We start from the raw sequence: 26,291 nt of genomic DNA, 5'->3' as shown, positions 1-26,291 counted from the left end.
TATTTTTTTCATGAGCCAGTTTGTTACTTTTAAACCCTTTTTTTATTCGAATATGTTCATTTCACACTTAACTTTTTATGCCTTTTCGACAGCGAATATTTAATTTAGGAAATTATATAATATTTTCAATTTCTAGAAATTTTTTAATTCTTTTTTGTTATATCACCTCTAAGATATTAAGTTAGTCGAAAATATGCTACCTTCTATTGAAATAACATCCATGTCTTACGAGAGTGTATTTGCATTTGAAAGCATGACCAAAGTGATCATTTAACTATTATTCGTAATGGCTAGTTTAAATGTGAAAAGTTTTGTTAAACGCTTACCTATACGTGATTCTAAAATATGTAATTCTTCTTAACGCTCAGCCACAGCGGCATTTTCATCGCTTCCATTGATGGAAGCAATGGAATTCGAAACCCATCAGATTCGAAAAATAGTTGCGTTAGAAGCCTTTTTCTTTACAAACTTAACGTTTAAAGTAGTTGCAGTGACGGATTCAACGGTCATAGGGGTCATGACCCCCCCAAATTGAAAATAAATTATTTTCTAAAGAGTTTACAAAAAAAAATATTTTAAAAATTATTTAAGGGGGAATATACACCTAGGTAGGCCGGAAAAAACGATTTTTTCCCCATCTAATTAAGTTCTTCACTGTTTCAAGAATCATAATCCAAAAGAATGAAATGAAATTCGTCACAGTTTCATTGTAAACATTAATAATGTTGAAGCGCGCTTCAACAGGTTTAACCAAAGATTGTATAAAGGTGAAGATGAGAAACTTGCGAAACTCGCAACTAAAATCTGGCACCATGCTTGAATTATTAATACTTGAATTATTTATGTATTATTCTATTGTTCATTATGCAAAAAATAAATGAGAAGACTAGCATTAAACACTCCAGTTTTTTTTTAAATATTTAAAAAAATTTTTTTATAAAGAAAATTAGTTGTGGGGGGGGGATCTGAGTCTATGACCCCCTCCAAAAAGAATTTCTGTATCCGCCCCTGAGTAGTTGTGAGGAATCTTTACCTGGGTTTTTTGTGTCTCATTTCTCACTACAATATTTTTGCTAAAAAATGTGCACATACTACAAGTGATACTACAAATGTGCACATACTACAAAAAAATGTGCACATACATACAAATGTACACTTAATATTAAGAATCACTATTTCATTCTTACCAAAAAGTTATTATTTAAATTACAAACTAAACTGAATATTTGCATATGAAAAGGTATCACCAAAGAAACACTAATAATTTTGTAAAAATATAAAACATAAAAATATGTTGTTATTTGAAAGGGAATTACAAGATATTTTCGGTGAATTGCGAAAAAATAGAGTTTGCATATGCTTAACATTCTTGAATATCATAAGTGACATTAAAAGAATTTTAAACTATATTCCGAATTTTTAAACAAATGACTATGAGCCTCGATGGAAGTCAAAATAACCAACGAAAATTTATTATTTTGACATAACAATTCGAGCTCTATTATAATAACAAAACAAATTAAGTATGCAAAATAAAATTTAAAACATTTTCTCGTTTCCCAAAGGAAATATTTTTTTGCTACAAAGCATGCAAATAAAGACAGGTACTATCATTTTACTCATTAAAAATTCAACTCTATTCAGATGTTTCAATGTTTGAATTAATTAAGGTCCTTCGTTTCTGATCTCCATAGACAAACATAGCTATTTCTTTCATAAATAGTTTTTTTTCTCCTTTCTTTAGCATCTCTCTGAATCAATAATTAAATGGAAAATGCGCCCGTATAATTAATTACATATTGTCTAAGGACTAAAATAAAATAAAAAATAAAATATTTCTGTTGAACATTAATCTCACGGGAGTAAAAAAAAGACACACTGTTTATTATTCTTTTTTTAAACAATATATTCATGTACAGTAAATATTGTACAAGTGCCATTCAAAATAGCTCCAACCTACACTATTACCATTCAGTATAATTTTTTAGTAATACTACTTTTTATGACATGTTAAAAAGAATAAAAGTATAAAAAGCGGAAAATATAATTTAGACTAGTGATGGTTTTGTCTGAGTTTGGTACATTTTTCATTCATTTATTCAGAAAAATACTAATTGAAGTATTTTTGTTTTAAATCATTGCAAAATAAGTAAAAGAAAGCAAAAACAATATATTTGACTTATAATCAGTCTTTGTAGATCTTTTTTTATTAACTAAATTTATTTTTGATTTAAATAATACAATAAGGTTTTACTCATTTCATGCAAAATTTGTGACGCAAGTTTGATAATATTGTGACAGTAAATGATAATCAGCGAGAATTTTTTGCAAAAATTTTCCCATTATAAGATTTGTTAAGAAATTACATACATTCTTTATACTTTGGTATATTTAATATTTGCTATAGTTAACGGTTGAATTTTAAGAGTTTGACAGAAATGGTTATAAAAAACTTCTACAAGCCATCGTAATTTAAAGATAAGGAATATGTATATATATCATGAAACTTTTTGACAAAAACATTTTCAACATGGGTCAATATTTGTATTAAATTTTTATTTTAAAATAATAATATCTGATAAATCATAAAACTCCTGATTCAAATCTTGAGTCTTATGCCAGATTTGCTCTCTTTTGTGATCCTTTGCTTCACAACAAAAGCAAAAGGACTTATCTTTTTTGTGACTTTGGCCTTTTTTTTTTTTCTTTTTCAAAAATGAAATTTAATTAAAAAAATTAAAAAAAAACTATTTTAAAGATTTTTTTTAAAAATACATTTTAAAGATCTTAAACATTTCTATATCTTGTTACAAAAATGTTTTTTGATGTTGCAATTTTTTAGCGTTATTTTTTATTCATGATAATTTCAATAAAGAATAGAGAGAAAAAAGTATTTTGTAACTGAAAATTTTGAAATCACACCTTCGGTTATCAGATTAATTTGTGATATTGCGTAGATTTGATAATAATTTCTTGTTCCTCTCGATGGCCCGTATAGTCGAACGGTTAGAGTACGAACCTACCACTTAACAGTCATGGGTTCGTATCTCTCAGGGGCGACTATATTTTCCGCGTCTTGTTTTGTTCTTATCAGCAATCAATTTTTATAATTTTTTTAAAGACCATAAATAGTTTATTTAAAAATTATGTTATTTGTATTCATTGCTTTATTTTTTTAAATTAATAATAAAGAAAAGATATTTCAAAGAGATATAAATAAAAATATTTCATTTTTGATTAAATAAGTAAGCTAGACTTAAAAAATTTTTTCTTCTACATTTCAAAATTGAAATATTTTTTTTAAAAAATGCATTATATGTCACAGCTTCTATGTAGATCATAAAAATAAATTTTAGGAGAAATAATTTGTAAGAATTAAGATAAAAATAAACTTTAAATCACTCTAACATATTCGATAAGAAATAATCATAATTTTTTTTCCTTCAAGAAAGTCAGTTGAGCTTGAGTAGTTTGATACTGACACTTATAAAATTGAACATAAACTACTGCATAAACGATTAAATTCATTATTATGTAATAAAAATTAGCGGCATTTATTTAAAGCGACCTTACATTTTTGACATCGTATTATGTTACCATTGGATAGCTTAAAAAAATAAATTTTGACACAACAACACTATCACAAAAGTCAGAAAATAATTTTTAACAGGTCACAATTTCTGTTATTTTTTCATATTTCCCCCGTTTATTATCGAAATTACTGAATTAAAATAACAGACTCAATTAAAAGTTTTGAAATTAATTGCAATTCGATTTGCTGGGGAAACGTGTTCTCAAAACGTTTTTGTGAATGCGTTCTATAAATTAATCAATAGCATGAAAAAACAATGAAGAATAAAAAAATGCTGTGATTGTTTCCTTAAAAATAATATTAACGCATTTTAAAATATTATTTTGCAAATAATCAGATACTATTTAGTTAGTCGTATAGTATATTTGAAAATAATTTTTCAAATATACGACTATATTTTCTTAAATTTTCAATACTAGAGACTATACTCTTACCTATTAGTAAAAAGTTTCTGAGTTTATTAATTTATTGTGTAAATCAATATTTTTGATTAAAATAACATCCATACATTTGAAAAAAGAAACAACTTTTCATAAAATGTTTGTTAGTGCCTTTTAAAATATTAGTTCACTATTACTATTTTTGACTCGTTGAAATGTTCACGAACGGATAGGGAAAAAGGAAGCTTAATTTTAAGATGTACAAACTAAGTTTATGAAAAAAATTCAATAGTTTCAATGTTTTAAATATTTATATTTAAAATATCGAATATATTAATTGTTTCAAATATTCATACTTCATGCTGTTAGCATCATTTGATATCCAAAATATCAAATTCTAGATTCTTGGAATTATGAACAACTTTCTGTTTCGAACTGATGGTATTAACAGTTTTTAAATGCTCCGTGTTATAACGATGCCGACATAAAGTGAAAAGAAATCAAGAATTAAGCGTTTGTGAATGTGGGTAACACTATTTCACTAAAGATGGATTATTTTGATGGCGTTTAGTGATATAATTTAAACAGTTTTCTTTCAGTTTTTGATGTCATTAGAGAAATATGATTATCAATAAAAAGTTAATGACCAAAAAAAAAATATAAGAACATTATTAAAAAAACTGAAATCTATTCCAAAAAGATTACTATAGAAAAAACTTGCTTATAAAAAATTCTGAATTAATTACCATCAGAATATTACCTAGATGATTAGCAGGATTTTAATTTCAAAATTTGAGTAGAGTAATACAAAACGAAAGATTTACGTAAATTAATAATAATTTCTAGCATTTAATTCAAGATTTATGAATTTAATTAAATATTATTAAGTATTTACTTTTTTTTATTAAATAGAGTGATAAATCTAATTAATAAAATTTATTAAATAGAGTTATCACTCTATTTAATAAATGTTATGAAATAGATAATATTTATTCAAATTAGAATTTAGTCAATAATTTGAAGTATAGAGGGCAGCATCACAAGATTATAAATCAACGCCAGAACTTAAGTTTTAAATTTTAAAATGGTAGTACCAAAAAACTTAACAGCTGCATAAATATATTATAAAGAAAAAAAAACTTGTTTTTCTGGAATAACTTTGATTGTTGGAAATAAAACAAAAAGGAAAAACTTATTAACTACCAATCATTTGAAAATCATAGTTTTGAGAGATATGAAAAGAATGAAAACTGCATCAGTTTGAAAAGATACGGAAATAGTAGATATTTGAGAGTTCCACTATTTTTCTGTTAATTTAAATAATTACGATTTAACATAATCGTTTTAAAATATTAGTCCAATACTACCTGGATTACCAAGATTAGTTGATTTTAAGTTTATACAATGAAAGACAGATATTAATCCTTTATGAAATACAAAACTTTTTGACTTTTTTTATATGATAAAAATCAAATTAAAAAAATACAATTAATAACAATTGTTTGTTTCATGATTTTATTTTAAGGGAAGGAGCTCTTTAATTAGGGTGCGTTAAGATGTTTACGATTATAATAACCGCGATTTAAAAATTGAACATATTTGTATTTCTTTTTAATGAAATACTAAATACTAAACAGAATTAAAACCGTACTCAAGAGGGGAAGGAAACAGGCACAATTGTCCCGCAACCGTTTAGAAACCTATCGGAATTCTTTGCAAAAATATGTTTTAAATATTTTTTTTAAGGAGAACTGCATAGAATCCTCATTCTCATACGAAAAAATATAAAAATTGCAATTCTGAAAAAAAGATTCTTTAAAAATTCTAACAAATATGAAAATAACACTTATTGTTGTTGGAGGATTAGGCCTACGATAAATTATGTTTATGAGGCCTGCAAATCCTGTTAATTATGCTTCAAATGGTGCAAAAAATATGCAATTATCATATTTAGGTTGACAATTTTGAATGCTTTCCCTTCTCCTAAACATATCTGCATATTTTTTTGGATAAAATAAAACGATATTTTAAGAAAGTATAACGGAGTACATCATTGAAAATATAAAATTTGGGAGAATAAAAGAATTCACAACAATTTATCAAATCAAAGAATTTTTGGAAAATAAATTTTCGATGTTTAGTTTAAGTATATACTATACATTAGTCATCAGGAAATGTTCAAAAATCCCATTGCAAATGCTTATTGCCATAAGAGAGGCTCACTTTTAATCAACAAAAATTTGCATTTATCGAGTTATTACGTATTTGCTTAGTTTTGATGTGGAGTATAGCGGCACGTTGGCCAGATGAGCCAATGCAGAACTAATTTTTTAAAAAAAATCGATATTATTTACTTGATGAAACATAAATAAATGATGCTAAATAATATAGCTTACACAAAAACACAAGATATTAAGAACCTGGGAAACAAAGAAAAAAGAATATGTGGGAAAATTTGAGTATGCATTTTGCAAGGTGTATCGTAGTCACAACAATCATTATATATTTTAGAATTTTCGATAAAATTAAAGTTTAAAATGTATATACAATAAGGTGTCGTCTAAAATCAAGTAAGTTCTTTTTTTTTATTTATTATTTTTTTTAATATTTTTGACTTCTTCCACCTTTATCACAAGGTGCCATTCTTCACCATCCCTTCTCATCCCATTTATCCCATTTTACGCTATAAACATATACCAGCAATTGAAAAACAAAACACATTTTATAGATCTTCTAAATATATATATTTCTGTAACACGGTCCTTATTTCTTTATCGCGTTGGTCACACAAAAATTGAAATATCAAGCGATTGAGCTGTCATAAACTTGAAACCTACATTTTTATAAATTTCTGATTGAAAATTCTTTTTTCGGGTAGAGAACGAAAAGCTGAAACAAACTGAGCTGAAAATGGAAAAGAATTGAAAGGTTTAAAGCTAAGAGTTCATACCAAAGTGTTTTATATTATCCTTTAATTACGCTTATGAAGATTCAATGACAATAATCTTATTTATATAATAATCGCTTTATAGTGATTACACAAAGTTTTTAAATTTATAATTATGTTTTTGACACAGCTGTGAATTTTAAATAGTAATTGCTTTCTTCTAAAAGTGTGATTCTTTTGTTTCTGCAACTTTTTCGATTGCCCGATATTCATTTCAATTTAAAAGTTTTATTTTATTATAGCTTAACTTATAATTGAGTAAAAGTTTTAACTTTTTAAAAAAGAATTGGTTTTAAAGTATTTTAAAACTGGTTTTAATTATTAAGATTTTACGTTAGCGCGCAACTAGTAAGTTAGTGGCGAGCGCGGCTTGCAAAGCGATCATCGGGGTTTGGGAAAGCGCAGGGTCCAATCACACTATAATTTCAAATTTTATTTTTAAACTTTATATTTATAATGACATAAAATTAATTTCCAACCTATGATATATTTTTTCTTCATAATTTTTACGAGAAGTTCAAAAATATTCAAGTAAAGGGCTATTAATGCGATACATTGAGAAGGATAATATAAGTTTTTATGTTGAACTGGAGTTAACAGAACTAGTGAAAAAAATTGAATCTGCGAATATATGGAAAACGGTAATTTCAAAATTGCTTGAAGGATTTAGATTAAATTATAGTATTACTATGTATTTATACATTTCCTGCCGATGGCAAACATATTAATGGAATTCTTTTAGTACTTTAATGTCAATTTTTTAAGAAAAAATTTAAAAAATTGAATGTAACTTGTTGAAAATATTTTGATCCTGAAATTAAATTGGTGGCAAATAATCTTATAAGTATATTAAGAAACATACATATTAAATTTCACTGAGTTATGTTTTTTTAGGTATATGCTATAGATATTTTTTAAAATTATTATTTCGTTTTGTTATTACACTATTACCGAAATATCGTAAAATTTCGAGTGGATATGTATTCCGTGAGTAATATGATTGATAAAAATTCTGAAAATCATCAAAGTTCAATAGTTTTTTAATTTCGTTGCAAAAAGTACAAAGTTTAAAAAACAAATTATACGTTATTTAAATTCACTTATTAAATAAAGGATATAAAGGGAGTAATGTTTAAGTTTTAAATCTCCTAAAATATACGAAATAAGTCTTTAAAAGTCATTAAATGGTATTTTGAAAAATGTTTTAGTGAAAGAGAGGAAATTTTGGTATAAAAGAGCACATCGATGTGAAATATATTAAATTCAACAGATTTACAACAAAATTTACAATTTATTATTTTTTTGTTTGTCTTTTTCTTCATTAAATATATATCTTATTAGAAATGTCTTATAAGATTTCATTAATTTAATAATTTAAGAATAAAATTGATTTAACGGATTACGCATTGTATTTTAACGAATTATTTAAAAAATAATCACGTTAATTAATGTAATTTCAACAATAATTTATCGAAAATCGATAATTTCCCTTGATGAAATTGTGGCTTCCAGGTAAAATTCAATTGATAAAGCTGGATGCAAAAATTTTAAATTGGAAAGCATAGGTGCAAAACTTGCGAATTGCAAGTTTAATAGCAATAGATAAGATTAATTATAAGCCTTTGGTTATAATTTTTTTTAACAATGTATAAGCATATTTCTTAATTTCTTAAGAAAAATAATCTTTGTCGTAAGTATGTTATTGCTAAACATAATTCTTTCTGACGATGTATTTCAAAGCGAAAATGTATTTCACATCTAGATAAATCTTCCACATAATTTTTCTTTTTTTAAAATTCGTAACTACAAAAAACAGTTCCATAGAGTTTTTTTTAGTGTTCATATTAAAATAAATAAAAAACTAAAACTAATTCTCAAATTTGTTGAAAAGCTGTGGCCCTGTGCCGCTTAAAAACTTTATCATGGATTTCTTTGTTTCCGCTTTATGCGCCATCTATCGAACTGAACGAGAAAGAATTTTATATGATTCCGAATTTAAATAAATCTTAACCTTTCTATTTGAAATTTTGACTTCATCCTTCAATTTTAATCAATTTATTTTGCTTACATTTTTTGAAATAATTGATTTTATCGTCGACGATTTGAACGGCCTTTTTAAGTACTAGATATTCTGGTCTGTTAATTAGTTGTTTAAGATAATTTCCGTAATCATAAATCAGCAAATATTCTAAAAAAAAGAAAAAAAAGTTCACAATCCTCAATTTTTAAAACTAAACATGAATTAATCCCGTAAAAAATACTGTTATGAAGAAATCTTTTAAAACCAGCCATTGTTTATTCCTTTTTTTCCCAGAAATTTGAAATTTTTTGAGAATATACCGAAATTAAACACAATTTTTTAAAACTTAGAGATTAATTGATAATAATGAATCAAGAAATTAAATGTTTAAGAATATTTAAAAAAATTTATAATTACGCAATTTTATATTTTAAAATCAAATTTTCAATAAATACTAAACGAACAATCACTTTTGTTTCTTCATTAAATTCTAAGAGAAATTTTATTGGAATTAAAAAAAAATACAAATCGATACTAATACAAAAGGCTGCTATTATAACATTGATTTAAAGGATGAGAAATAGCCAAGAATAGAGGTACTGAAATTAGACTACCCTTTTAGGAAATTAAACCCAGCTAGAACCGGAAAACTTGTAATCTGAGAATGTTGTTCAAGACCAAAAATAATTTAATATGAATTGGAGAATAACACTTTCTGTATTCGATTATTATTATTTTTACGGTAAGATCTATAATCACATATGTATGTACAGTGCGCAAAAAGAAAAAAAAAACGCCTTGACTAACTTTTGATCCTAATGATCAGATTTTCACATTCTAGGTCTCAATCGTAATTTCTTGAGGGGGTGACCTCAAATATACTAATTAATTAGTGCAGACGATATTTTAAGTTACGAAATCAGACACAAAAATGTGTTTTCTTTTAATAAACATAGCTTTTTTTTGACGGATTAGGATTTCTGACCCCCAAAATATAGGGGGTAGCCACAATCTGGAAAATATGATCCCAATAGTTTCTTCAGGAGGGAGCTCCAAACTTTGGACCTCTAAATGATAATTCTACTTTGTGCTTATTTCGTTATATCTGGAGAACATTTTTAGCTTATTGAAAACATTTTACACATAATTTTGATACTCGTTTATCCATGCAAAAATTAACTTTTATATTTATTATTTTATTTAAGAAAGGTCGAAAATAATTTGTTGACAGAATTAACAGACCAGAACATCAAGTAGCTCAGATTGTCGATGATAAAATATGGTATACGGCAAAATACCAAATTTGAGTAAAATCGGTCGAATAGTTCCTTAGAAATTGAATTCCAAAAAAGTCAGATACTTGAAATTCGATTTCTCAGGAGCTATTCGACTGATTTATCTCAAATTTTGTATTTTGCTATTAAAAATTACATTCTCTAAAATGATACAAAAAATTGTGTACCTTACAATTCAAAATTTTTTGACAATTCTTAAATAAAAAAATAATAAAAAATAATAAATATTTGCTAAAAGTTTTTGTAATTGAATGGAATTATCTTTGGATAAACTAATTTTATAATTGTGTGCAAAAAATTTTTCATTTTGCTTAAGTTCTCAATATATAGCGAAATATGCAAAAAGTAAAATTAACATTTGTGTGTTCAAACTTTAAACCACCTTCCTGACCTCATTATTGGGACCATATTTCCTAAATTGTGGCTTCCCCTTTATACCGTTGGGGTCAGAAATCAGAATTCGTCGAAAAAAAAGATATTTCAGAGAAATTGTGTTTTTGTGTGATTTCGTAACTTTAAATATCGTCTATACTTATTAATTTGCATAGTTGAGGTCCCCCTTCGAATTATTAAGATTGAGTTCCAGAACATCTAGATCTGATCATTAATTCAAATATTATTTCACGTTTTTATTTCTTTTTTCTCACTGCACTAGTATAATATTCATATATCATTAATTAAATGATACATCTATTATAACCTAAAATTTCCGTAGTTTTTTCCCGCATTTAAAAAAAAAATTATTTGCCCCTGATAAGTTGATATCATATTGAAATGAAAGAAAATGTAAAAGAAAATAGCAACACATTTTAGGTGAAATGTATAGTTATATAAAATACAAATGATTGCTAATATTACCACATGAAAGGTTTATTTAGTATTTTGGTTCTTGCAGAGTTATTTTAGCCCTCACCAGTTATTTTGTCCCACAACGGCTTTTATGATAGTCAAAATATTAAAGGGGGAATTTCCAATTTCAAATAATAGAGGAAACTTCAAACTCTCTCAATACAAAAAGAAGAACAGATAACCCTGAGTAACTTTTGATCTAATGATTGTATCTTCATATTTTTGGACTCAATGGCTTGAGGAGACGACTTCAAATATGCTAATTAATAAGTGCAGGCGATATTTTAAGTTATGAAATCAGACACGAAACGTTTTTCTCTGAATAAACATATCGTTTTTTCGAAAAACTCAAATTTTTGACCCCCAAAATATAGGGGTAGTTAAAATCTGGGTAATATGGTCCCCATAGTTTGGTTAGGGAGCGATCCACGGTTTTAGATACCTTAATGCTAATTTTACTTCTTGCGTATTTCACTATATCTCCATAACTTTTTAAGCGAATTGAAAAATCTTTGCACATAATTATAAAATTCGTTTATCTAAAGATAATTCCATGCAAAAAAATTTTTTTTGGTAAATATTTATTATCTTTTTGTTATTTTATTTAAGAACGTTTGAAAAAATTTTGGATTGTAAGACGTGCAATTTCTTGTATCATTTTAAAAAAAGTAATTTTACATTGCAAAATACAAAATTTGGACAAAATGAAGGTCAAACAGTTCCTAAGAAATCGAATTTTAAGTATCTGATTTTTTTTCTGATTTAAAAATCTAATCAGAGAATGAAACTGATTTACAAATCTAATCAGAGAATGAAACTGATTTAGGAATATAATCGAAGAATGAAACTGATTTACAAATCTAATCAAAGAATGAAACTGATTTACAAATCTAATCAAGGAAAGAAACTGATTTACAAATCTAATGAAAGTATGAAACTGATTTACAAATCTAATCAAGGAAAGAAACTGATTTACAAATCTAATGAAAGTATGAAACTGATTTACAAATCTAATCAAGGAAAGAAACTGATTTACAAATCTAATGAAAGTATGAAACTGATTTACAAATTCAGAAAAAGACAAAATAAGTATATAACATTTAAAATAATACATCAAAATTTAAAAACGCTTGAAGCAGCTAAAACAAAATTTGTCTTTAGAAAGTCGGAAATACTATTCAAGCAGAATATTATTTCTTTTCACTTTTCTTCTTCCTTTTCTGCTTGAATAGTATTTCTGACTTTCTACATTAGCATGTTTGAAGTCACCCCCTCAAACCATTAAGGTTAAGTTCTAGAACGTGAAGATTTGATCATTAGATCAAAGGTTATTCAGGGTGGTCCAAAATTATAACGTTATTCACTTTCTTCCATGTTTTTGTTAAAATAATATTTAATTTTTCATCGAGAGAGGATTGCCTAACTTTGTTTTTGAAGCTACTTTCTCCCAGACTAATACGAGGGTCACTCTGAAATTTTTGAGATACAACTAGGTTTTTAAAGTTACACTTACAATATTTTAGGTGTGTTCAAAGTAGTCTGCTTCATCATCAATGCACTTTTGTAGTCGAATTTTCCACAGATTAAATGCCTCAAGCCATTCATTTCTTGGAATAGATGAAAAAAAAATGCATTTATAGCCATATCAATCTCTTCTTCTGAATGAAAACGACGTCCACGTAAGTTCTTTTTTAGATTAAAGAATAACCAAAAGTCACACATGGCTAGATCAGGTGAATACGGCGGATGTTCTATCACTTTATTTTGTTTTTGTTTAAGAAACTCAACTGTTGATTCGGCTGTATGTGAAGATGCATTGTCATGGTGAAGCATTAGTCCCTTAACATTCACTTCTTGTAGAATTTCTGGAAGACATTTAGCGGTATACCAGTTTGCTGTTACTGTCTTCTGTCCATCAAAATTGATGGCTTTGTATTTCATATGTAATTCTTCATGAATAATTTTGTGTATAGCTGCGGATCCAATGTTAAGTTCCTTCCGTATAATTTGATAGGTACAACGATTATCATCCTTTAACATTTTTCTCATGGCAGACACATTATCCGGGATTACTGCCGACGGCGGCCTTCCTGTGTGTTCTTCATCCTGAAGAAAATTGCGACCTCTGCTAAATTTTTTAAACCATCTAAATACAGTAGCACGAGCTGGAGATTCATCACTAAATGCTAATTTCAACCGTTGAACTTGATGTAATCCTGCTTTAAAATCGTAGAAAATCATAGCGCAAAAATGTTCTCGCGTCAACTCCATTTTCTCTTCTGCTTAAAATTTATTCTACGCTAAACTAGTTGAAATAAGTCAGTAAAAAATCGTCTGCTGTGTTAATGTGTTAAAATACTTTGTATTTCGAAATTAAACCGTTATTTTTATTTTGTAAATTCTCGTCTGCGCGTATCTCAAAAATTTCAGAGTAACCCTCGTATTATTAAAAAGTAGATCTCTAAATAATTGTAAATTTATCCGTGACATGTAAATGATTGTTAATTAATTTATTAACTAAATTTATCTTTTATTGATTAATTTATTAATAATTTATTTATTAACTTTTTAATGTAGATAATTTAAATGCATACATAAATAACTAGTACTTTTTTTAATTACTTGCTTTAAATGGTAATTGTGAAAAACAAGTAATAAATGTAGTATTAGTACACTCAAACTTACTTTTGTTATAATATTCGTAAATATTAATTCATCCTAACTTTTTTTTCAAGATTCAGCTAAAATTAATTAAAAGATTCAGAAAAACACCAAAAATTGTAAATATAAATGCAATATCGAAACGTATCCTTATTCAATTCCTTTGTGAACGAAAATTTTTTATACTCATTATAAAATTTAAATATTGAGTTCTTTATAACTAATTTACTATTCCTTTCACAAAATAAACAGTAAAGAGAACTCATAAATAAATAGCGTTCTTTATTTACTAGGTAATTAAATTAATTTTTTTCCACAAAAATCGTCTTTTGAATTATTTTTTTGATCGCAATGAGCTTAAATGTTTTATACTTTTTTTAGTATGTTTCATTGAAACTAAGATAATGTTTTTAACTATATAGTCAGGAAAAGAAATATTTATCTCTGCCTTTCTTTCTAATATAAAGAGTATTTACATTTTTCAACATTTTAATGAAGGTTTAAATGCTTAATTTTTTTTTCAGAAACAAAAGAGACGAATTTAAATAATCAATAACTTCAAAGGCTAAAGACTAAGCGATATAATGAATAACTATCATGGAATTTAAAGGCGTTTTAAATTAACTAAAAATTTGAAAAAAATATAGGTATATATACTTAAGTTATTCGTATTATATTAAGTTATTATATATATTTATTATATATATTAAATTATATATTAAGTTATTATATATACTTAAGTTATTAAGTTATTATATGTTGCTGTTGTTGTCGTTTGACAAGTGCCGAAAAGTACAAGTTAAATGGGATTAAAGGCATGGAGCACAGCCCAATACTTAAGTTATTAAATTATTAATTCGGTTTATATTTAAGCTATTATTATCTTTTTATGATTTTATGATTTCATTCATTTATTTTATTTACTCTTTTAATTGCTTATTTTTTAGTCTTTTAATTGATTTTTGGTACATAAGACATGGCGGAACTTTTTCATGCCCGACCCCGTTGTTTGGCTTCTTTTAATAGTTTGAATTTGCTTTGTTCAAACCCACATGCATTTGTCTCCGCCAAGTCAATCTTGGACTAATTTCTTTTTCTTCTGTTGTCAGGCGCCCAGGATTGATAAATGTGTGTTTACTTATCTCTTGGTATTTTCAATACAAGTCCAGATAATTTACATCTTCTTATGATCAGTTATTCTTCTATTGTATTCTTTCCAACCCTGTTTTAATTCTTATTTTCACAAGATTTTGAAAACAAAGGATTTTGAAAATTTTTCCGAGACAATGGTTTTGAAAAACTTCACGGTTTTGAATATCTTATTTTTTAAGAAGCCATGTTCCAGAAACATAATAAAATTGCCCTGACTATTGTTTTATAAATATTTAATTTTTGTTCCGTATTGAATTCTTGTTGTTGATTTTTTTCAAATTTCTAAAAGATGCTCTTGCCCAGATGACTGTTTTAAATATCTGTCTCTTTTCTTCCACTCTGACTAGGACAGAACTGAGATATGCAAATTATTCCAATTGCCGATTATGCCTTCATTAATTTCAATAATAAAGGCATGAAAGCCATTGTTAAATTTCACAACTGCATTTTGAAGATAAACATAAATTCTTTTCTAGATTCTGACTTATTTAAAACCGTGTCATAGATAAAACAAAACTACTAAAATGATAGGATAAAACCGTTATTGAACTTAAAAACAGGGGTTTCCAACTTACATGAGGCCGGGGGCCGCAATTAAAAACACCAGTCAAATGGCGGGCCGTAACTTTATCAAAATTTTATATAGGACTCTTTTATGTTTGAAGGAACATCAAATATTACTGCCAGACTTTTATCAAGTTGTACAAAACAAAAGTATTGAATTACAAATTAAAATAAGAAGTAGATTTTTACCTGAGAAATAAATTTTTTTGCACCGTTGTTGCGCTAAATTTCACAGAAACGAAGAAATTACGTTTTTTTTTAACGAAAGAAAAGTATTTGAAACCCTTATAGATTTTTTATGAAAATTGTCAGCAAAAAAATGACAACAAATATATTTAAGTTCTACAAAAAACTCCACTAATATAATTTAGTTCCATGGGCCACGAAAAAAGGCTTCGCGGGCCGAAGTTGGTAACCACTGCTTTAAAATATAATTTTTTTCGTCATTTGTATTAGTTTATTATTAAAACCACTGTTCTTATTTTATAATTACATTGTCAAGGTAAGGATATAAGTCCTGTATCATATAGGTATATAATAAACCATAACAAAGGTAGGATTGAAATTTGAGTAAGAATGGAAACGATTAAGTAATTTCAAGAAACTGAAGAGCTAAGACATTACCACAATGAAAACTTCAATCGCTTCAAAAGTATACAAATTTGAAAAAAAAAAACCATCGACATGTTTCAAGCCCTTCAAAAATAGGAACACATTTTCGAGACTTGCCAGACTTGAATGTAAAGAAACAGAAATGATTTGAAATACAAATAAAGTTTCCAAAGAAAAATGGCAAAATAAAAGTGAAACAAAATAAGAAAAACCACTAAAGTCGAGAGAGAAAAAAAGATGAAAACAGAACAGAATTAATCACAGTTGCTGAGAGGTAAGTCAGGGTAAAAAGCATTTCCACCAGTTATGGTGAGGTTGTTTTTCACCTTTATTTTCCATTTTTCGTTGGAAACTTAAAGTTTTTTTTTATTCTAATCATTTGTTTCTTAACGTTCACGCCTGGTAAGTCTTGAAAATCAGCGTCTATTATTTAAGTGCTTGAAGCATGCCGACTATTTCTTCATATTTGTATATTTTTGACGTGAATGAAGTTTTTAATCAGGTAATGTAACTTATTGTTGTATTTTATTTTGAGGTAAAGATGTTAGCATATTATATTGGTATAAAACCAAAATAAACTCAATAAATTAAAGCAAAATAGTTGCGTTCGTATATTTAACACATTGACTCAGATCGGACACCGGTGTTCCTTTTATATTTTTTTCTGACCCTCTATTTTCAAGCAAAAATATATTTTGCTATTTTTTTATATGAAAAATAGTCTAATAGTTGCTATAAGAAATTGTTAGATATCGGAAATATCTTTGCACTTCAATACAAAACCGAAAAAAGTAGTTTGAAATAATTTTTTCGAAATTGATTCAAAATTTATCAAATTCAAAAATATATCAATAATTGATTTTGTAAATTAAAGGAATTTCGCCGATGAATAACTGTTTCTCTCTGATTTAAAATATTGCAAATTGGAAAAATTATTGTTTGGATTTGAGCCATGTTTGGAAGATTTTTCCTTTAGCGTTGAAAAAGATACCAGTGTTTCATGAAGTATTTCATAACCATGAGTCATTAAATTGCTAAATAAAATATTTTTCACTTATTTTGACATAAATTAATGCAAAATAATAAGTATAAATATGTTTAATTCGGAATCCTTCGCTCTCCGAACTATCAATATTCCAAATTTTATCACTCTCGGTCGAATAGTTTAGGAGTCTATAAAGACACTCACATAGACATTTTTATACCTATGAAAGATAGATAAGGTATTAATTCATTCTCGTTTGCGGGATATTAACTACAACAAAGAATGATAACTTAGTTAGTTGGCTAAAACCTAATTGTTTGTTGTTTATATCAACTTAAAAGATCAGATACAGATAAGTTGATTATATCATATTTATTAGAAAAAATTCAAAAAGTTATGTAATAAGGGCTTTGGTTCTATTAACTAGCAGAGTGATGAAAAGGAAGAATAAAGAACAAGGGAAGGAGAGGTGAAAGGGTAATTTTTAAACAGCAAGAGGGAGAAGCAAACAACAAATTGGAAGAGAGACAGCTGTTTTTGGACGTGGGAGTGTGTAGAAAAGGGACCAGCAAGTATGTTAATTTGCTCTATGAATCAGAGTTATTCTGAAAATTTTTTTTCATCGATGTACAAAATTTTATTTTATTATTTAAAGCCGCTTATCCGTTCTACTTTCACAAGAATTTGTATTTTTTAATTTGTATTTTTTTAATTTGTATTTTTTTAATTTGTATTTTTTTATTTGTATTTTTTTATTTGTAATTTGTAATTGTAATTTGTAACTGTAATTTGTAACTGTAATTTGTAATTGTAACTTGTGACTGTAATTTGTGACTGTAATTTGTAATTGCAATTTGTAATTGCAATTTGTAATTGCAATTTGTAATTGCAATTTGTAATTGCAATTTGTAATTGCAATTTGTAATTGTAATTTGTAATTTGTAATTGCAATTTGTAATTTGCAATTGTAATTTGCAATTGTAATTTGCAATTGTAATTTGCAATTGTAATTTGCAATTGTAATTTGCAATTGTAATTTGTAATTGTAATTTGTAATTGTAATTTGTAATTGTAATTTGTAATTGTAATTTGTAATTGTAATTTGTAATTGTAATTTGTAATTGTAATTTGTAATTGTAATTTGTAATTGTAATTTGTAATTGTAATTAAGCAAGCTAATTAAAACAACATGCATCGACGTAAAGAAGTTGTAATCTGTGGGCTTGATATTGGTTTGTATTAGAGTTAACTTGCAATTAAGATAACATGAAGAGGAATATATATCAAGTAAAATTTTATAAATTGCACATTACTTCTAGAAGCGCTTTTACGCTGTTCCTGAAGAAGGTATTTAAATATCTGTGAATCATTATTATTTTAATACAATTTAAAAAGAACCTTAAGGGAAAAAAACTTTATTAAAAAATTATAAAAAATTTCAGTTTAAGAGGAAAATAACTTAAGTAAATGTCTTAAATATGAAAAAAGTAAATGAAAATTCCATGAAGTTCACAATTTTATCATTTATTGAAAAATTTATGAGATTGGAAAAATCCAATTAAAAAATATGAGAACTGTCGCTTAATCTTTTAATGCATTACGGAATGATGGCAACGCTTTCGGCACTTTTTCAGTTTTATAAGCATAATAAAAGTAGGAATTTGGATATCCAATTATATCTCCATTTAAAACGTATCCAATATATTCCCAAGAGAAATTATTATCATCCTTATCCAATTCCCAAGAGAACACAAAATGCATAAGCTGACTATTTAATTAAATTTTTTTTTATAGTTTTTTTTAATTCGAAACGCAGTATTCAGTTGCAGTTAATGGGAGATATTTTTTCTAGAGCATTTTTGACAAGGGAATTCTTAGTTGGTTTAACGTTTTAACAATTTAAACGTGAACTACAAAGGACATTATCTACAATTTTAATTAAGTACATTTTCAGCCCATGAAAAACCGATCAGCATTTTTTATGCGCCTTTTCCGAGAAAGTTCGGTTCAGTCTTTTATAAGAGTGAATAAAATTATGAATAACGAATATCTAAAAATAAATTGCGCAATTCAAAAACAGTTTCTAAATTTATTTTTTAATATTAAACAACATTCATTTTGACAAAGTGTTTCTAAACTTCACTTACAATCTTGGGACATGTGCTAACTTGAATAAGAGATGAAAGGATTGAAAATTTCATAGCAACTCGTTATCTAAATGCTACCGTACGCAGCAAAATTATTTTATATAATAAACAGATTTATGTAATTATGAGGATATAAGTACCTTTATTTTACAACTAAAACATACATGGATTTTATAACAATAGATTATATGAGTAATTTGTCAAATCAATCCGACAGAAATATTCAGAATACTTTGTATAATAATCTATCACAATAAATACTTTATATTAATCGATAAAGATTACTTAAAGAGAAACTTACTTGGTATTAAATAGACTATTTTGTTAATTTTTGTTAATAGACAAGTTTGTTAATTTCATTCAATAAGAAGTACCGTCATTCGGGGCTACTTTGTGCAGCGGGGGCTACTTTGTGCAAATTCAAATTTGGCATTTTTCAAGTGCTGCTATTCAGTAATATGTGTATTTCACGTTAAAAATGTGTGGAATTTGAAGATAGAAATCTCTTCTATTACTACAAACATTTTTTCGAATTTTAAAACAATCTCAGAGTGTGTTTCGTTCATCCAATGTAAACAACTTTCCGAGGACGTCAGATGTCGAAAAGTGTGCGTGGAAACTTAAGCTGTGAAATGCAAAGACGTTGATAAAACAATTGTAGTAAGTGCAAAATTTTTTATTTATATATTAATAAAAAATTATATCATGTCAGCGTTAAAAAAATTTGAAAATTAATAACAAATAAACGGAAAATGAAAAAAATGCACTTTGGGGCTACTTTGTGCAGAATTTCATTCGTTTTTTTTTTCGACAGAAAAATGGCCAGACGTTATAAAAAAATACCTGGACCGAGAAACTACCGTGATTACACTTTAGAAAAGCTGCAACAATGTTTGCAAGCAGTTGCTGGTGGTATGTCGATTGCAGAAGCTTCTCGGAAGTACAAAATCCACAGAAATACTATCTCTAATAAAATTCACAAGAAACACGTGAAACTTCCTGGTAAACTATTATTTTTCTTCTACAAAGATTTTTCTAATGAATTAATCAAACGATTTAACACATAAAAATATATTTTATGGGACATCAGGTGATTTTGACAAAAACTGAAGAGCAAGTTCTGTCATGTTCATTCAAGGATGTTATGTTCAAATTTAACAATATTATAAATGTTAATGAATATGTAATAATAATTATTTTTAAAATTTCATTCATTTCAATGTTTAAAAATGTATATGGTTTCCTTTTGTTTAAACTCAAATGTTTTGAAATAAACATTCTTTTTAATAAAAAATTCTTCAAAAAAAAAATGGTTTTTTAACGCTGAAAATTATTTTCAAACTAATATCTTTACATATCTTGATGTTTTTGTCTTTAAAAATGTCAACAATTAACTTTTTTAACAATTTTAGATCAATATTTTACTAAAAACATGATTATTAAAGTGAATTCCTATCACTGCACAAAGTAGCCCCATTTGGGGGCTACTTTGTGCAAGGTATGTTTTGACTTATTATTCGTAAATATTACACACAAATAATGCCAATATTGATCAAATTGACTCGTCTGAGTCCAGTTATGAGTATAATATCGATAAATTTTACTAAAGTTTGAATTAACATAGTTTTTTTACATGTCAAAGTTCAAAAACTGCGAAATCCTGCACAAAGTAGCCCCGAATGACGGTACTCACATTTCATCAGCACACTTCATGTAAACATACCGCCATTTTGTCATAATCTTAAAATTTACCAATTATTCCCCGTTAAACTTTTAATAATGGTGTAAAAGCAATTGTTATACGTTTAAAACATGCCCTACTATTATTTTGCACAATGATTTTGTTAAATAGTTCTATCACAACAATTATTAGCCAAATTTACGGAGCTCTGAAAAATACAACCTTCTTCACCAATGAGCAACAGATCAGTGTTACTGTTGTTAAGATTTAATTATACCTTTTGAAGTGTGTAAGAGCAGTCGATACCGTATTAACTTATAATAAAGGAAACATTTACGCAATCTTTAAAATTTTTTAACACTGAGTTTGGATAAGTATTACACCAGAGATTTTACAGTCCATAATTTAGCATTAGAATTTTTTTTTTTTTACACGACGATAATACATAAGTTCTTAATTGACTGAGTTTTACTTCTGCATGCGTTTATTTTGTATTCAAAATCACGTGGTTTCACACCGTTCAATCAGAGAAGCTTTATTAGATTTTTAGCGAAAGTAAAACCCAAGTTGAGAAATCCACAGCTGAAGACGACTGATGAATAAATATCGAGAATTAACCCAGGATTAACACTTACCTGATGATTTCCTGATCCTCGATTTAACTCCGCGTGATAAATATGATGAAAATCTGTATATGTGGTAAATCTGTGTGGCGAAAAAGACTTCTAAAACACGCGTGCTAAAGAATGAATGAATAAATAAATAAATAATGGTAACTCAAGTTACATTTATCGTACAATTTAAGGGAAAACCTAAGAAGTTATCAAACAATAAGGGGTAGCTTTAAGATTTACCATGCAATAAGGGATAACTTTAAGATTTACCATGCAATAAGGGGTAACTTAAAAAGTTACTGTACAATGAGGAGTAACTTAAGAAGACGTAAGAATTCACTATTCAACTTATGTGAGTAATGTTGGTGTTTGCTCAACATCAAGTAGGGATGAGGATAAATTGCACCACAATGTAACTTTTAACTTATGATCTAAGAATATGCAATATGTTATAAAGAAATATAATACCTTAATTCGTTATACTTGTCGCTCATAAAATTTTAAAACAAAGTTTAAAAATTCTATTTAACAAAGCCACAATGTTTCTTTAATACGTATCGTATTTAATATATTTCTGAAAAAATATTGGAGGAAATTTATAAACATAGAATATTACTTTGAATGGTGGAAAGATTAAAGTCTGTAAGATCACTGGAAAAAAAATTAACACCAGTCGAAGGCGGAAATTGAAATACAGAAAAAGTGCTTGCCTTTTGCATTTCGAGGAATACTTTTTATCCCGATGACGTCATCAAATGCTCTTGAAATGTTAAACAGAAGCTGATTATAGCGACTTAATCCCTTCTGAGAGCATGTCTAATCGCTGGGAAGGAGATGGTTCAGGATTTTGAGTTCTTCTTTGAGAACAAAGACTTTTCTTTCTTTTTTTCTTCCGAATCTTTTCGCAAGTATTGTGAAAGAAACTATCGATTTCCGACATAGTATCTGTTTCACTCTCAGACTTTCTAAAAAGTTTTCTTTCATTTAAAGTTTTATACAAAGCCCTAAGTATACCCATGTCAGAAACATATCTCTCCGACGTCACTTTTTCTTATTTTTATGTAAAATTTGTCTTTGAAATAATTAAAAATTCTTTTCAGTAAATGGAAATTTTATTTATTAATTCTGAGAAAAAATTATGGTAATTTAAAAGGTTTTTATTTTGTTTGTGTTTTTCCTTAAAGTACTGTCATAATTTAGAAGTACTAAAAATAACAAAAATCAAAGATAGATTGCAATAAAGAGGCTTTTATATGCTTCATTCAAATGACAATTTTAAATGTATTAATATATTTTTTTTATGAATATGAAGGTCGTAAACGTTAAATTTGCTTTGTTATTTGTTAAGGATTAAGCTTAAGAAAATTCGTGATACTAGGGCATTTCTAAAATGCTTACTTTCAAGTATGAGCGTCACTGAGAGAAATCTCTTTAAGTAAATTGGAAATAATTATTTTTTTTAAACGAGGATTACTGGCAATAAAAGCGCTTTATTATAACTTTATTATTAATTGCCTAAGAAAGGAAAATTCATTGGATTTATTCAAATATTTGATCTTGTGAGATCTCAAGAATTGAAAATAGTTTTGCTTCTAAGGTTACAATCATTTAAATAGACATTTTAGTCGATATTTTTGTCTAAATGTACAACTTTAAAAACATTATATGTAACAAGGCGTTACATAAATGTTGCGACAAATTTCTAGGGAAGTTAGGGCACAACACAAAGATTAAAACTGCGTACGAACCTGGGTTCAAAAATTGTCATCTCACGCGCCTAGGGGAGCTCACCCAGTTTGATCTATTCAGAACACGAAGAAACAGTTCATAATAGAGAAGCGCTCCTAGCGGTGTATGACGAAATTTTCGAGCATGGGGTTCTATGCAGTTTGGATCCTGATAATGTGCCGTAACTTCCATAGAAGTTTATAGAAACATTTATGTGACACTCTATTATATATAGCATTTTTAAACTTGTATGTTTTGAATATATAAATATTTAAAAAAAAACTGTAGCTAGGAGAGTGAAACCGATTGCAAATTTGATTAGCGATCTGATTGCAATTAGCGATCCGATTGCCGATTTCAATTAGCGATCTGAAAATATCCAAATTCCGTTAAAAAATCTCGTGCAACAGAAAACCAAATAAATAGCCCTTGTGTTTTACTTGAGGGAACCTCACACATATATATATATATATATATATATATATATATATATATATATATATATATATATATATATATATATATATATATATATATATATATATATATATATATATATATATATATATATATATATATATTTATATGATTTAAATATTAGGAGCTGTAGCTGTATCTTAATCAACTTGTTAATGTCAACAATAAAGTAGGAAGAAACTAGTTATAAGTATCAGATCAAACCAAGGTTTTTGTAGTTACATTTTCCACAGCATTTACGATAGATGGTAATAAAAGTCATAATTATTATAGTCATAAAGTTAACTTATTAAATCTCGTATTGTTTACCTACCAGTACACATAACCAACCTATTTATAATATGTTAAAATATTAAAGCTAGACAAGTACTTTAAAATAAATCTATTCCATTTGCATTTCGAATCAATTTTCTATGCCACATTTGTGCAAGTTCTAATTAGTTTTCCGTTGCAATAAATATTTGTTTCGAATTATGAGTAGTTCTTTTGTTTCGAGTGGTAAGAATTGAGAAAGTTTTATTTAAATTAAAACTCATAAGGATGCTTACACCTATTTAAGCATTCATATTATTTTATTTCATTAACTTGATTAATTAATTAATTAAGTGACAGTTTGTTTTCCTTATACAAAGCATGAACAATTGAAAAATAATTTTAACTACATTTAAGGATAAGTTTCATAAAACAACTGAATTACTTAATTGCCAAAAAAAATCTTTCTTGCACAATTTGAAAATGTCGGTTGTCATTGTATTGCCTCAAATCTTCGAAAATTACGTAAAAAGTCAAAATTTATCTAAGCTAGCTTATGATTGGCAATGAGTAAATTTCAAAATAAGGAGCCATCAACAAATAGTAATAGCTAAATAACAATGTTCTTATAAGTTATATAAGAACATAATTATAATTTATTTAATAACTTATAATTTATTTAAATACGAATGGTTTATTTTAACATCAATGATTTATTTAAACTTCAATGATTTACTTTAATCTTTTATTATTTTCTAATATTTTATCAATTACTTTTTGCGCACAAAGAACTATTTTAAGGGAAACATTTACTTAAGAAAAATCAATATAATGTTAAAGATCTATTCTTTAAAGATCTATTCTTTAAAGCATATCCACTCAACAGAGTTTTATTTCTTAACATATTAAGCTACAAATGTATTATCTGAACTCTTGAACTTTCAAACCATGAATAACTGTATTTTATTTCAGCAAAATTATATATAGCAAAAGCAGAATCTCAAGATTTTGTTCCATCAGAAGATTTTAAAAGTAATTTTTTCCAACCTTTTTTTCATGAATATCTGTTTCGATTCGAGAAAATGTTAGTCTGTAGATGGAATATAAAATTGGTTCAATGCTTTGGATTTAGATAGAGGGTGAAATGGATAAGAAATATATTTCCTCTGATGTTCAGCAAATCTTCCTAGAGTAGGAGCGAATTGCATCAAAATGCAATCTTAAATTCCTTTTGCATATAGAATAGAGCCTCATATGATTGAACAGAATATCAAAAATTTATTTTATTTGCATTTTATTGGACACATTTATTAAACATTTACGTTAGTTAAACCATAAGTAAATAAGGGGATTTTTTTAAATTACTTCTCATGAATATCAATTACCTGGTGTTGTAATCACACCCCTAAAGTATAATTAAAAAATTATTTTTAAATATGAACTAAAAATACACACTTCAGAGGTCGCAAATTAAGGCAGAAGATCTACTTAAATCCTACCAATAACTATTGAGGTAGGTGAGGTACAAAACATCAAAATCAGGTTGATAACAAGAAGAAACTGAGAAAAGTTAAGAAAAAATATTTAAAACAGTTATAAATTTTATTCGAAAATTAAGCAGGTTTTTTTATATTTTTTACCAGAGTCTCAATTTTCGTGCGCCCTTTTTCTTTAACTTAAATATTAATTTGAACCTCTTTAAATGTCCATACTTTTTCATTCCGGTGTTTTGCAAGTTGTATTTAACTGATAAACCAGATTGCAAGAAAGCTTTTTAAGTAAAAATCAAGTCATGCGATCGTAAAAGTTGGAACATTCAAAAAACAGTTGTTGACATTCAAAACAAGCTGTTGTAATACTTTATACGTGTTTTTTACTCAAATAAAGCACGGCACGGACTTAAGAAAATTTAACTTCTTGATTAACTTAACCCTTTAACGATCGGTTAATTTTCAAGAAAACGGTCATAAAAGTGCCTATTTTTTGACTTTTGTATTTGTATTAGTATTTGATTAGTGCTGCAACTAGTTTAAATTAAACTAACTATCTACAATTACTTTAAAAATATCCTAGTACTGCCATCAGGTGTGTAAAATGAGAAATAAAATGTTTTCCGGGCAAAAGAAATGAATTAGTTATATTCTCATTGGCGCGTTACTACTGAACACTCCAGCCCGTCAATATCACGGGAGCGAGAAATAGCTGGCGAAATCTCACCCCGTCATTTTCACGGGAGCGAGAACGAAGGGGTTAAATGATTTTATTATAGTAATTCAATCATTTCTCATTCAAGGTGTCTGCTTGTTCTGTTCCGGGTAAACCGTATATTGCCATC

General features: G+C 27.0%; 2 protein-coding genes across 2 annotated transcripts in view; both read right to left on the bottom strand.

The window, feature by feature from the left end:
• The window catches only part of LOC107449199 (voltage-dependent calcium channel type A subunit alpha-1), a 345,775-nt gene that overhangs the window by 247,485 nt on the left and 71,999 nt on the right, over positions 1 to 26,291 (bottom strand). The window lies entirely within an intron of this gene.
• On the bottom strand, positions 12,593 to 13,324 carry LOC147813883 (histone-lysine N-methyltransferase SETMAR-like). Its single transcript, XM_087160138.1, has one exon. It carries the CDS (start codon positions 13,322 to 13,324, stop codon positions 12,593 to 12,595), a length of 732 nt encoding a protein of 243 aa, XP_087016264.1.

Source organism: Parasteatoda tepidariorum, chromosome 3 (genome assembly GCF_982258835.1).
Source record: "Parasteatoda tepidariorum strain Cologne lab strain chromosome 3, Ptep-v5.0, whole genome shotgun sequence".
NCBI classification, from domain to species: Eukaryota; Metazoa; Arthropoda; class Arachnida; order Araneae; family Theridiidae; genus Parasteatoda; species Parasteatoda tepidariorum.
This window is presented reverse-complemented; position numbering and strand designations above follow the sequence as displayed.